The 14,535-nt window shown below is 46.1% G+C and overlaps 2 protein-coding genes across 27 annotated transcripts; one reads left to right on the forward strand and one right to left on the reverse strand.

Moving 5' to 3' along the window:
* Nucleotides 1-1,424: 1,424 nt before the first annotated feature.
* On the forward strand, nucleotides 1,425-3,068 carry LOC119292959 (DELLA protein SLR1-like). Its single transcript, XM_037571592.1, has one exon. The coding sequence runs from the start codon at nucleotides 1,425-1,427 to the stop codon at nucleotides 2,895-2,897; it is 1,473 nt and encodes a 490-aa protein (XP_037427489.1). The 3' UTR covers nucleotides 2,898-3,068.
* Nucleotides 3,069-3,832: 764 nt separating this feature from the next.
* LOC119292007 lies at nucleotides 3,833-12,064 on the reverse strand. Of its 26 annotated transcripts, XR_005142809.1 has the most exons (13): nucleotides 11,424-12,058; nucleotides 11,309-11,351; nucleotides 11,094-11,150; nucleotides 10,925-11,001; nucleotides 10,371-10,418; nucleotides 10,047-10,122; nucleotides 7,665-7,757; nucleotides 7,110-7,157; nucleotides 6,786-6,861; nucleotides 5,662-5,885; nucleotides 5,001-5,070; nucleotides 4,816-4,916; nucleotides 3,833-4,502 (listed from the first exon to the last, which is right to left on the reverse strand). XR_005142809.1 is itself a non-coding variant. In XM_037570828.1 (8 exons), exons 3-7 carry the CDS (start codon nucleotides 10,385-10,387, stop codon nucleotides 6,796-6,798), a joined length of 300 nt encoding a protein of 99 aa, XP_037426725.1. In that variant the 5' UTR covers nucleotides 10,388-10,418; nucleotides 10,925-11,150; nucleotides 11,269-12,058; the 3' UTR covers nucleotides 5,884-6,003; nucleotides 6,786-6,795. The 26 variants fall into 26 exon arrangements, 2 of the variants coding, with proteins under 2 accessions (XP_037426724.1, XP_037426725.1); XR_005142810.1 differs by having other exon boundaries at nucleotides 10,925-11,150; nucleotides 11,269-11,398; nucleotides 11,610-12,060; XR_005142816.1 differs by having other exon boundaries at nucleotides 10,925-11,150; nucleotides 11,610-12,059.
* Nucleotides 12,065-14,535: the final 2,471 nt, after the last annotated feature.

The following is a 14,535-nucleotide window of genomic DNA, read 5'->3' on the forward strand; positions in this document are numbered from 1 at the left end:
AGCCCCAGTGACGACATCGATGAGGGCACTTCGGTGCGTCCTCTTCGACGAGCTAGCCCACGGATCGCCTGTAAGGACAAACTAAAGCTAAGAACTACGACATGAAACATCAAAATGGATGGTCCCTCACCTTACTCACCGCGGCCGGCGACATGACAGAGAGGGGAGGGGCCAGAGAAGGAAAACGAGGGGATCGCTTGGGAAACGAGGTGGAGAGCACGAGCAATGGTGAAGAAAGTACCAACCATTTGTAACTTGCTTGTTATAGTGCTTCGAAGGACCAACCTAGTTGTTTGTACCTTAAAAAGTTTCAACCCCTTAAAACTTGAAGTAGTTTTATCTGATAGTACTATTCGCCCCCATCACTAATCCATAAGCAGTCGATCCTAACAAGTGACACAAGAACAAGGTGTCCTTAGTCTGATTTTACCACTAAAGAAAGTGTTTGATGGCTCGCTGAGATTACCACCTACAAGTGGCACCATGACAACACAATAATTTTTACAAATTTTAAAAAATAAATAAAACATAATTATTCATAATTCCAGATAAATCTTTGTGGTAGAAAGTATTTTTTCTATTTTTAGAATTAAATATGAATATAATATTATGAATTTGGGAGTCGACCGTTGTGATAGTGATTAATTTCAATTATTTGTTAAAATTAATTAATTCCAAAATTGACAGAGCAGTAGGTTTTAATTTAGTAAATTAATAAAATATTTCTGAAATCGAGCGTTACGATACAGATTTTACTAAATAATTAAATTTAGACGTAATTTAGGAATTGTTCTTTGCGATCAATTGTTTTTAGTAACTTATTTTTGCTGCTGGACTCGACGGTTAATGCGGGGATTAATTTCATGAATTAATCAAAATCAATCCTGAGGACCTAAAACGTAAGCACTTACGTCACTCGTGCCATGCTGGGCTCGGGCTCGGGCCCTAGTTTTCAGCCAGTGGCCCGGGCCAAATGTGTGGAAAAAATGAAATCATGTTCATCTGTATGTGTTTTTAGAAATAGGTTCAAGAATGCACATATGTATTATAAAAACAAATAAACTGGCATGTTTTCCAATTCAAGTTTTTGTTGAAATGGAATGGTTTCTCGGGCCCAAAGATGCCATAATCATATTGGGGCTTCTATAAGCCTGGCACGGACCCGAGCCCGGCCCGGCCCGGCCCGGCCTGGCTCTACGCCCCTGATCTATTGTGAGCCATCCAATTTGCTTCCCCCACCCCCGCCCGTGCATCCACGGTTTCCCGGACGCCAAAACGCTTCGCTACGACGCTGTCCCCACCTCCACGTGTGCACCCAATCGGCACTCTCCACACCTACAAATACGCCCCAAAGCGTGGACTGGACGCTCACACACAGCCAGCACTCGCAGCCTTCACGCAGCTCGCCCGGCCGTGAGGAACACATGGGCCATTTCGCCTTCGGCTGGAAGGGCAAGGAACCCGCCCCGGCCGCCTCCCCGTCCGGCGTGGGTGCTACGCTGCCTCTCCAGTCCATCCAGGGCACCGCCGCCGCGACGACCGGCGCTGACACGGCGTACTGCCTCGACGCGGCCATGTACGCGTCCGCAGCCCCACCCACGGTCCCGCCGCCCGTTGCGGAGGCGGCGGCGAGGAGGCACCAGGAAGCGGAGAACGTCGCGCTCTATCTCATCCACATCCTTCGCAAGTGCGCAGAAACCATCGAGGCGGGCGACTATGCGGCCGCGGCCGGCAAGCTCACCGAGGCGCACACGATGCTCGCGACGTCTGTCTCGACGACCACCGGGATCGGCCGCGTCGCCAGCCACTTCACCGCCGCGCTTGCCCAACGCCTCTTCCCGGCGACGCCGCACTCCTCCTTCGCGCTGGACACCTCGCCGGAGCGCGCTGGCGAGCTCTACCGCCAGTTCTACAATGCGGGGCCCTACCTCAAGTTCGCGCACTTCACGGCCAACCAGGCCATCCTCGAGGCGTTTGAGGGCTGCGACCGCGTGCATGTCGTGGATCTCGCCATCAAGCAGGGCATGCAGTGGCCTGCCCTCATCCAGGCCCTCTCCATCCGCCCTGGCGGCCCGCCGTCCGTCCGCATCACCGGCGTCGGATCTGCGCCCGCCGCCGACGAAGTTGGCCTCCGCCTCGCCGAGTTCGCACGCGCCATGAACGTCCCCTTCTCGTTTCAAAGGGTCACTGACGACAGCCTGGACCAGCTCCGGCCGTGGATGTTCCAGGTCCTCCCCGGAGAGGCGGTGGCCGTGAACTCCATCTGCCAGCTCCACCGCGTCCTGGTGAACCCGGACGCCGCATCCACCTCTCTCCCCTCTCCCATCGACATCGTGCTCGGCTGGATCGCGTCCATGCAGCCCAGGGTGTTCACGGTGGTGGAGCAGGAGGCGGACCACAACAAGCCGGGGCTGGTGACACGCTTCGAGAATGCCATGTTCTACTACGGCTCCGTGCTCGACTCCATGGAGGCCATGTCCGTGAGCCGTCGCGGCGCCATCGGCAACGGAGCCGGCGCCGACGCGTACGTGCAGAGGGAGATCTTCAACATCGTATGCTACGAGGGCAGCGCCCGCACCGAGCGCCACGAGCCACTGGCATACTGGTGCTCTCGCCTCTGGCGCACGGGTTTCACCCATGTGCCACTGGGTCCGAGCGCGGCCTATCAGGCCGCTAAGTTTGTCCGCGTGTTCTCTGGCACCGGATTCCGCGTCCAGGAGATCGGCGGATGCCTCTCGCTCGCGTGGCACGAGCACCCCCTGCTCACGGTGTCCGTGTGGAGCGCAATGCCCGCCGACGGCGCCGGCACTGCCAAGGAGCACGCCGATAAGCACAAGCTGAAGATGAGCATCGGCGAGAGCAGCGGCGGCCACCTGCCAGACGCCGGGGCGCAGTGAAAGAGCGCGACATGCATGCATCGTGGTTTGAATAATTGTTAAGAGTCGTTGGAGGCAGATCGTCGATCGAGTTTAGTTTGTTAGTTAGTCGGAGCTTAAGCTGTACGTAGTCGTGAGTCAGTCGTCATATGGATATTGGTCTAGGTCAATAAAGTGTCAAAGTTTGTGAGAGATAGTGTCGTTATTCCTTCCTGGTTTTACCTATCGAACAGTTAATTTGTTTCATCAGTTGCAAGTAGATCATGGTTGCTTGCTACTACTGCGCTGATCCGTATGTAGTCGTTACTCACTCCGACGGAGCCCAGGGAGCGTTTGATTACTGGATCTGTCCGATGGGAGATGGTAGCGCGGGATATTTTTAACCGGTTTGGATAGCGGTCATGTAATAGGATAGGCAATTAGTTTACCTATCTTTGTTTTGCCAGCCGTTTGTGGCTTTTGGCTTTTTTGTTTTTGGCGTTGTGACTCTTTGTGAGCTTGTCGTTATCTTGTTTTCAGACTTTAAAACCTTGTTGAACACCTTTATTTATTTATAAATGTGGCCGTATGCATCGTATGCATCGTTCCGATGCAGAGGCCGGGGAGTCTCCCCTTTTCAAAAAAAAAACCCGGGTGGCGCCACCTAAGGCGGGCCTGTGCGCTCCCATTATAATTACTAGGTAGGAAGTGCGGCTTGCCGCACCCGGCAGCACCACTGCCGAGTACAGTCATATCCAATCCGCTATATAGTCATATGAGCATTGCAAATATGAAAAATAGCAATGAATAGTTATTGTTCAAGCATGTAAACAAAGTATTAATTGTTGCGAAAGAAAATGTGGTTGCCGACAATGGATCAGTCCAATGCAGCAAATTTACAGAGCATTTCATCCAAGCAAAGCCAAAGGCAAGCAATCAGATATACCGAAAGCAAAGGAGCATTTTTCTTCCAAAAATAAGTTTAGACGATGGATCATCACTAAGTAAATACAACAGTTGAGTCATTATATAGGCAAAGGGAGCCACATAGGCGATGCGAGATAAAGAACTTAAGTAGTTATGCTGAAGCCTAATACTTGATAGCTTCGTTGGGTCATCCTGACTCATTACATGACATAATACATGAATCTCTGGCGATTTTACGGTCTAGCCAATGAAATCACATAGAAGTATTTGCATAATAGTATGATTTCATAACTGCCTTCCCAAAGCGGGTAGACAGTGAGCGACAGTCTGCCCATTTTAGACTTGAAGGCAAAGGCACATAGCTAAAAGTTTTGCAAGCTGTTATTGTCACAAAGTATGACCAATTGGTTCTGATGGTTGCTCTTGCATTCACGCCCATAATAATTCTGACCTGCTCCTTAGCGCACATCATCGATTGATTGTTCAAGGTTACTTGCTAGGTATCTCCATGTGATGGAGCTGAGAAATACTGGAAACTGGTAGCATATGATGGTCAAGATCATTCCTCTCACCATTTGTTGGCCGGGAGCGGTGGTAGTCTCGGTCGTCTCACATATGTAATACCTGATGGCAGGCTTCGTCGTACCAACAGATTGCTTGAGTCAATCATGCTCGTATGGAGATATTTTTAGCTTTTTCGCGTAGAAGCACCAAGCGGTCCTGCGTATCGAGTATGAGAGTTTAACATTCGAGAAGTAAGAAATATTTACCCATAGAGAAGCGACAAACATGTCTTTCATGGCAAGAGATAAATTCAAGGATAAATTACTACACCTTATAAACTACAGTACTATATTGTTCTCTTAGTTCCACCAACTTAAATTGCTATCCATGTTGTTACAGAAAATTTGAGCTATTATATTTCAGATCGTATGACGCGCTTTCGTTTACTTTGTATGCACAGACTGTTTACCTCCTTGATCTACAGTTTTATATCGCAAATAGCTGATCCAAACAGGGGCCAGTGGGTTACCTCTTGTCTTGGTCCTCTCACAAAGGTATGGTTCACTGCACATGGTTTCAATCCTTGGCTTTCCGGCACGGTGGCATTTACGACAGTGTCTACCTGAAAAACTGAACGAACCCGTGTGTCGAACACAACATCATCAATAGAATTCATAGATAATGGCACTTGCTACTCAATGCATACATGTGTACCTTCGTCATTACTGCGGTAGATCGGGTCGTCGGCTCTTGCCCCTTCCATGATGTGCCTAGTACTTGAGCCCTATTAAGAGTGAATTTTAAACGCAAGAGGATTGTTATTAGCATGGTCCTGGCAAGATTAGTCTTTAACAACAAACAATCAGATTATGGTCATATTCACATCTGATATCCAACAATGCATTGACAACCAAACCTGGAGCTAATAGAGGGTACATCAGAACTGAATCTATAAATGTTCACCAAATCTGAATTTATCCATGCAATCGGTACAGTTTCTGTAACCATGTGTGTATTAGTAGCAGGAAAATAATACTGGCATACCAAGCTAGTCAACATATAGTGAATCGTATTAAACTGGAATCTATATACTGGTTCTATAGTTCAAAAACCTCTTTTCATGGTTAATTAGACAGAGAATTAGCGAGGGACTGGAAGAGAAAGAAAGATGGACAGAGAGAGGGGGTGGGAGGTAGAGATAATATATCTGCAAGAAACAATCACAACCATATCGGAATGGATGGTAGCCGCATCTGCGGGTGACATCGTCCTAGTGTGCTTCCCTCCCATGGTCCTTTATTATTTTAGAAGCAAAGGAGAAAAGCATGGGAGCCAGCAAGAGAGACAGGGAGAGGCGTGAGGGATGAGGATTTACCAAGATTCAATCGAGATCCGCCGAGAAGGGTTGGGTTTGTACTTTGGCCAGGTCGAGGTCGTTGTAGCCGCACTTCTAGATCCAGGCGAGGTACCGTGAAATGTGGATACTGAGTGGAACGTGTCTTCTTATATTCCTCGGCTTCTCTCCTCTTGTAATCGGGCCGAGCCCAGTTCAACACTTGTGGGCCTGATAGATTTTGTTGCTTGTGGAAAGAACTCACACTGTAATTCGAAATGGAAATTAGCGCAACGGATGTTAGGTGGGATGACCATCGGTTATTTTCACAGGAGAGGAAGAGGTGCCTTGTTATGCCAGGGTGGTAGAGGAGCAGGGTAGTATCTGGTGACATAATTACGGAGAATCATAAGAGAGAAGTAACAGTAAGTACTCATCAGGATTTCTAACAGTTTCCAATTTGGACATGGACAAATTGAAGACATTTTTATTCTTCAGATCCTAAGTAGATTAGAACAAGTTTATATGATCATCAAGAATCACCAGAAAAAGCTATAAAATAAGCATGCACGTCGTGTCTGCAAAACTAAACCAAAATGTACAATAGTCTCATTCTTCTACCAAATTAATTTAGCAAGAAACTAAATCACCTGCTCAAGGCTAGGGAAAGGACCACCGAAGCAACAAATATGAACATAAACATATATGGTTTGGTCCACATAAGGAAAGAAGGTTTTCTACATAAAACATATGGTCAGGTCTATCCAGGCAAGGTACACATGAGTTTGGTGAACTATTATTGCCCTGCTACTAATACTAATTTTCCAAAAAAACATTGAATGTGTAAAAATAATCTTTTAGTTGGAGTAAAAAAACTTGCCAAAGTTAATTGGGTGGCCTATTAACCCGAAATACTTAACTTAATCACAACAGAAATGAAGTGCCGACAACACAAATGTGGCCTCCTTGTTGGATTATTCATTAGTAAGAATTGTTTTGGTTCCTAAATCTATGTTAGGTAGGATGGATACAACCATTATTCTTGAAGGTGCATATCCAAAATCAAGTAAAAACAATATTTCAAATGATGGCCCAAACAACCATCTAACTTTATGTTAGGAAAGTCATAAACTACACATCATTCTGATTTAGAAGTCATATAATACCTTTTGGTCCTCAGAGCCATTCTTCTCTTTTCTTTCCTTGTCGTGAAGTGCGGTATAAACTTTGAAGTACCAAGAGCTGCAAATTGAACTCAGAAGTCAAAATAGGTCGTACGAACAAAACAAAATAAACCTTTATCTATAATGAAAGTTGAGTGCAAAACTACTATACAGTAAAGCCATGGAATTTCAAATATAAGCCGGGATGGGGAGATGCGATGTAGAGAAACATAGCTAAATATAAGAATGAAGCACTTAGGCTTGCGAAACACTGAACAACATTGCCCTAAGGATCAGATCAAGTTCTTTGCTCAACTGGTCACTCACATGCTCTTCTTGGTCATTCTCTGGATTTATGGAGAAGATCCCTTGAACCTAAGAATGCAAAATGAGAAAAATCATGTTGATTCAGACCTTATTGATATACAAAAGGAGAAATCTATGTATTTTGACTTTCTCTACGATTCTATATTTGAACTACCTATGAAGAAAGCTTTCGTTTACCAAACAAATACACCTTTTGTGTGTCGCTGCTTATTTGAATCTTACACTTAGTCACCTTCAAATATCAATTTGTCTTCTAGCTAGTTAAGTGTGCATATTGAATCTTGAAGTATATAATTCCACAGATAAAAAATTACCCCAAATCATAAATCAAAGTATATAATTCCAAAGGCTGAAACCCTAAATCAAAGTCATATACAATTCCGCAGACACTAAAATATCTAAACTCCCTTTAATTCACCATATATAATTCCGCAGATAAAAAAATGACTCCAAATCATAAAAGGAAATCAATGAGAAATTCATGAAAGGCAGCAAAAAAAATGATAAGAAAATACTGTTGTAGATCATATTGGAGTTTTAGCCGCTGATACTGACCTTTTCAACACTTCTTGTATCATGCCCTTGCTCATGAACCTCTCCGCCATTGTCTTTACTTGGAGGACCGATCTTCCCTGCAGCAACATCATCCTGAAAGTCACAACCAAAACATATCATAACCAAGCAACAATCTCATAGTCGATCAGTGATCATTTATGTTGCAGATCTTTGCTGCATTCCCACCACTCAAGGGGCGTCATTCATTATACTACCAACATCCTCCTGCAGTGAACAACCAAATTAGAAAAACAGTGGTCTCGTGATTATTCAAGGAGCCATTTTTCTCAAAACCAACACCCCCTGAAATCAATAACCAAACCAGACTAACTAACCAGCAATCCCACCAAACATCAATAACCACAATTTTCACACCTTCACTGCATCTGCGCCGTCATTATCTAGTGTCAACATTCCCCCGCAATCAATAATTTTACTACTCAGGCGGTCTCGTTGGTGGGCAACCTGCAGAAGCGAATAGCTTGAGAACCTTTGCCTCCTGAGCGGTGGCGCCCTCGCCCTCCCTGGCCAGGAGGCCTGTCCGAGGCATGCCGCGGGGGTTGATGACGATGCTGGGCAGCCGCTCGATGTCCCAGCCGAGCACGCGGCATATAACAGACCCAACACGCTCAGAGGCAAAGAACAAAGGGAAAAGTGAGAGAGCAATGAGGAGGCACCTGAGGTGAGGCGAGGCCAGTGACGGGCAACGGCGATGACACTCTGACCTTGATCCAGTCACGAGAAACCCCGATCCACCAGCGCCTTGTGCTTCCCCGTGGATGACGCCCAGCTTCCTCCCGTCGACGGCGCGACGATCCACTGCTCCGCTGGCTCGTGCTCCTCCTCGCCGCGTCTCCTCCGCGTGCGGCGCCGACGGACTCCGGACGCATCTAGGCCAGACGGCGACAAAGACGGGCGGCACAGAGGAGAGGAGGACGGGCGGCGGCGACACAGAGGAGGAGGAAGACGGGCAACGGCAGTGCAGAGGAGAGGAGGAGGATGGGCAGCGGTGCCGCAGAGGAGAGGAGGAGGACGGGTGGCGGCGGCTCAGAGGAGAGGAGGAGGTAGGGTTACGGGAGGGGAAGCCGCGAGGGGAGGACGGAGCGGAGCTGCGCGTGTGCGGGAGGTGGCTTGCTGCACTTATATGCCACCAGGTGAAATGACGAAATTACCCTTGGCGGGCCACCAAATTTACAGGCGGTGGCATGACGACCCCGATTAAATGACTAAAATACCCTGGTGCTCTGTTTGTAAAGCGTCCCTAAAGCGTCGCTTAAGCGTTAGAGCGCCCTCCAGGCTCAAAGCGTCCAACTCGCTTTAGACATGTGTCTAAGGCGTCCGCCTTAGACACTAAAGCGTCTGAAGCGCCTGCTTAGGCGTCCTGATTGGCGCTTTAAGGCAGAGAGGACGCCTTAGACTTGCCAGGCAGGGTACAGAGATTCCTGGCAGGGAAACAGGGCTGGGCTCACATTTGAAACAGTTACAGGAGGGGAAAGAAAGAGAGAGAACCAAAACCAGAGCGTGCAAATATCCAGGCTTTCAGCTCTTTCCTCTCTCCTCTGGCAGCAGCTTCCTCAGATCTGCACCAGCCTTTTCTGCTCTGTTGTGTGTTATGCTATGCACAACTCCTCTGCTGTTAGGTGCTACTGCCTCTCTTATAGCAATTGGCTAGTTGCTTACTGCTTAGTGGATGGATCAGAATATATGGGCTCACTGGTGGATTAGAATCAACATATATATGTCTCACTAAATGGTGCTCTGTTATACTGCCCATCAGGTTCAGAGTCTGTCTAAAGCGTCGCCTCGCTTTACGCTTTATCGCTTAAGCAGTGAGGCGCCCCCCTAGCGCCTCGCTTCGCTTTACCGCTTTATAAACATAGCCCTGGTGTGGGCAAAGATATTACATTCTGATGCAATTGAAATTTTATCCGACGGCCGAAGTTGATCCGGTAAATATCCAACGACCCACAGCGATTTGGATCGAGATCCGACAGTCTGTGTCGCGAGGAGATTCCGATCCGACGGCTGAAAATCCAAACGCCTGAGGAGGCTCCATTTCGGTTCTGACTCTAACAAGGGTAAGCAAAAAATCTTGCCAAAGTTAATTGGGTGGCCTATTAACCCGAAATACTTAACTTAATCACAACAGAAATGAAGTGCCAACAACACAAATGTGGCCTCCTTGTTGGATTATTCATTAGTAAGAATTGTTTTGGTTCCTAAATCTATGTTAGATAGGATGGATACAACCATTATTCTTGAAGGTGCATATGCAAAATCAAGTAAAAATAATATTTCAAATGATGGCCCAAACAACCATCCAACTTTATGTTAGGAAAGTCATAAACTACACATCATTCTGATTTAGAAGTCATATAATACCTTTTGGTCCTCAGAGCCATTCTTCTCTTTTCTTTCCTTGTCGTGAAGTGCGGTATAAACTTTGAAGTACCAAGAGCTGCAAATTGAACTCAGAAGTCAAAATAGGTCGTACGAACAAAACAAAATAAACCTTTATCTATAATGAAAGTTGAGTGCAAAACTACTATACAGTAAAGCCATGGAATTTCAAATATAAGCCGGGATGGGGAGATGCGATGTAGAGAAACATAGCTAAATATAAGAATGAAGCACTTAGGCTTGCGAAACACTGAACAACATTGCCCTAAGGATCAGATCAAGTTCTTTGCTCAACTGGTCACTCACATGCTCTTCTTGGTCATTCTCTGGATTTATGGAGAAGATCCCTTGAACCTAAGAATGCAAAATGAGAAAAATCATGTTGATTCAGACCTTATTGATATACAAAAGGAGAAATCTATGTATTTTGACTTTCTCTAAGATTCTATATTTGAACTACCTATGAAGAAAGCTTTCGTTTACCAAACAAATACACCTTTTGTGTGTCGCTGCTTATTTGAATCTTACACTTAGTCACCTTCAAATATCAATTTGTCTTCTAGCTAGTTAAGTGTGCATATTGAATCTTGAAGTATATAATTCCACAGATAAAAAATTACCCCAAATCATAAATCAAAGTATATAATTCCGAAGGCTGAAACCCTAAATCAAAGTCATATACAATTCCGCAGACACTAAAATATCTAAACTCCCTTTAATTCACCATATATAATTCCGCAGATAAAAAAATGACTCCAAATCATAAAAGGAAATCAATGAGAAATTCATGAAAGGCAGCAAAAAAATGATAAGAAAATACTGTTGTAGAACATATTGGAGTTTTAGCCGCTGGTACTGACCTTTTCAACACTTCTTGTATCATGCCCTTGCTCATGAACCTCTCCGCCATTGTCTTTAGTTGGAGGACCGATCTTCCCTGCAGCAACATCATCGTGAAAGTCGCAACCAAAACAGATCATAACCAAGCAACAATCTCATAGTCGATCAGTGATCATCTATGTTGCAGACCTTTGCTGCATTCCCACCACTCAAGGGGAAGTCATTCATTATACTACCAACATCCTCCTGCAATGAACAACCAAATTAGAAAAACAGTGGTCTCCTGATTATTCAAGGAGCCATTTTTCTCGAAACCAACACCCCCCCCCCCCCTGAAATCAATAACCAAACTAGACTAACTAACCAGCAATCTCACCAAACATCAATAACCACAATTTTCACACCTTCACTGCATCTGCACCATCATTATCTAGTGTCAACATTCCCCTGCAATCAATAATTTTACTACTCAGGCGGTCTCGTTGGTGGGCGACCTGCAGAAGCAAATAGCCTGAGAACCTTTGCCTCCTGAGCGGTGGCGCCCTCGCCCTCCCTGGCCAGGAGGCCTGTCCGAGGCATGCCCGGGGGTTGATGACGATGCTGGGCAGCCGCTCGATATCCCAGCCGAGCACGCGGCATATAACAGACCCAACACGCTTAGAGGCAAAGAACAGAGGGAAGATTGAGAGAGCAATGAGGAGGCACCTGAGGTGAGGCAAAGCCGGTGACGGGTAACGGCGACGACACTCTGACCTCGATCCAGTCACGAGAAACCCCAATCCACCAGCGCCTTGTGCTTCCCCGTGGATGATGCCCAGCTTCCTCCCATCAACGGCGCGACGACCCACTGCTCAGGTGGCTCGTGCTCCTCCTCGCCGCGTCTCCTCCGCGTGCGGCGCCGACGGACTCCGAACGCATCTAGGCCAAACGACGACAGAGACGGGCGGCGCAGAGGAGAGGAGGAGGACGGGCGGCGGCGACACAGATGAGAGGAGGAAGACGGGCAACAGCAGCGCAGAGGAGAGGAGGAGGATGGGCAGGGTGGCGCAGAGGAGAGGAGGAGGACGGGCGGCGGCGGCTCAGAGGAGAGGAGGATGTAGGGTTACGGGAGGGGAAGCCGCGAGGGGAGGACGGAGCGGGGCTGCGCGTGTGCGGGAGGTGGCTTGCTGCACTTATATGCCACCAGGTGAAATGACGAAATTACCCTTGGCGGGCCACCAAATTTACAGGCGGTGGCATGGCGACCCCGATTAAATGACTAAAATACCCTGGTGGGGGCAAGGATATTAAGTTCTGATGCAATTGGAATTTTGTCCAACGACCGAAGTTGATCTGGTAAATATCCAACGACCCACAGCGATTTGGATCGAGATCCGACGGTCTGTGTCGCGAGGAGATTTCGATCCGATGGCTGAAAATCCAAACGCCTAAGGAGGCTCTATTTCGGTTCACACTCTAACAAGGGTATGCACATGGCTTAACAACTACCGTTATGTATGAGGAAATTAAATGCCTCAAAATTTCTTTATGCAACCACCAGCAAGTAAACTAGGCAAAGAATTGCCACAAACTAGTTTGGTATCATTTTTCTTAATACGTAGTCAGGTTCAAAGATTTACGCACCCACAATCTGAAGACCTGTGATACAAATCATATATATCTGTAAATGCGTGTTTGATCTCCTTCAATATCTCGCCGAGCAACGCAAAGGCCTCGGATAGGCTTTCACACATATGGCAGCAATCAATGCTTCCTCGGCTTCCCGGCAGCTTAGCTACTTTCTCGATGTGCACAAGTACAACTCTAAAAATATCATGGATGGACTGACAGCTTCACATTTTTTTTCTCCCCTAATACGCGTCCCACACACTTACCTAAAGGAGATGCAGGGAGAGATCGAGACAGGCAGTGGCGACGGCGGCTCGCCGAAGCAGAAAGCGGGTGGCTCGTCCGCACCGTACTCCAGAAGGGCCGCCGTGTCCATGGCATGGCGAGGGACCTAGATGTGTCACCTATTAGTTTGCAGATCTATATTGAAAATCAATCAACAATGGAACCAATTCAACACCTGATTTCGGCACAATAAGAGCAAGCATGTTGAGTTTTAGTAACCATTTAGAAGAAACCATAAGTTGGACAGCATGCAGACTACAAACAATCTTTTGTTTGAGAAAAGATAGAGAAGTCCAACAAGCAACCCTTCAGGATGGCAATATATAACCAAAAAAATAAAACAACGCCAAAATCTTATAGACACAATCTATTTGCATAAAAATTCAACTCCCTATTTTGTTATCAGGATTTAGAGCCTATTCGAAAAGGTCACATGCTTCAGATTTTAGCAAATGTAACTACGACTATCAGTTATGTGGGGGAAAAGATTTAATTGTTGTTGTTGATAATCAGTTCTGTTGCCATGAGATAATGAAATGGTTCCTTCCCAAAAAAGATCATGTACTGGTTAGTCTTTACTCAAGCTCCTCAGTATACTCTAGACTCCGGACAAGATATATATAAGCATGTTTCCTGTAAGTGATATGATTAAGAGAAAGATAAACATAAAAAGTGTTCAACTATGGCTAATACAACTTCCAGACTGTTGATACTAAATTAGTGCATCTCAATAGTTTCAGAAATGGGTTGATTCACTCTTTATTAAGAATGTCAAAACTCACAAATTAAAACATCAGCTGCTGGCGCTGGGCATTGTTGACCGCATGGCCGGCAGCAAGATCCTAGTTATACATAAAGGCTTCGGTATATCAATCTAAATAACCACAACATTTAAGTGTCTACATTAACAGGCCAATATAAATGAGCTTTCCAAGATAACTTGTGAACAATTTCGAAGTTGTAGAACTCGAGAATAACAGAGGTCTAGCAGACTTGGCTAAACAAAGATTCTTAGCAGAGACAACATTAGAGCAACACTTAGATTTTGTTGCACTTTTAGAAACTGGACGAGATAATTTCACCTCCCATTTCCTTCAAACCCTTACTAGTGGTATAGAGTTTGATTGGCATATTTTACCACCTAGAGGAAGATCCGGCGGGATTTTACTAGGAGTACGGTGTGAGACGTTAGAGGTGCTTAATGTGGTGCAGGGGGACTTTTCGGTTAAATTCAGGGTGAGATCCAAATTGGATGGGTCCCGATGGTCGCTAGTTGCGGTATATGGGGCAGCGCAACCTGAATTTAAACCTGATTTTCTTGCCGACCTAGTGCGGATTTGTGGAGATGAAAATCTGCCACTGCTAGTCGGGGGTGATTTTAATATCATTCAGAGAAGAGAAGAAAAGAATAATGACAATTTCGATGGGCGTTGGTCTATGATGTTTAACATGATTATCGAGAGCCTCAATTTGAGAGACATTGAGCTCACCGGTCGACAATTTACATGGGCCAACTCGTTACCTATTCCGAGTTATGAAAAGCTGGATCGGGTACTTGCTAGTGTGGAGTGGGAACAGAAATATCCGTTGGTCTCGGTCCATGCGCTGCATAGAGGGATCTCAGATCATACACCACTCTTTTTAGATTCGGGTGTGGCTACTCATGTTGCAAACAAAAACATCTTCTCCTTCGAGCAAAGCTGGTTTGAGCGAGAAGGATTTATGGAGATGATTGCAC

This window comes from Triticum dicoccoides, chromosome 4B, assembly GCF_002162155.2.
Source record: "Triticum dicoccoides isolate Atlit2015 ecotype Zavitan chromosome 4B, WEW_v2.0, whole genome shotgun sequence".
NCBI lineage: Eukaryota > Viridiplantae > Streptophyta > Magnoliopsida > Poales > Poaceae > Triticum > Triticum dicoccoides.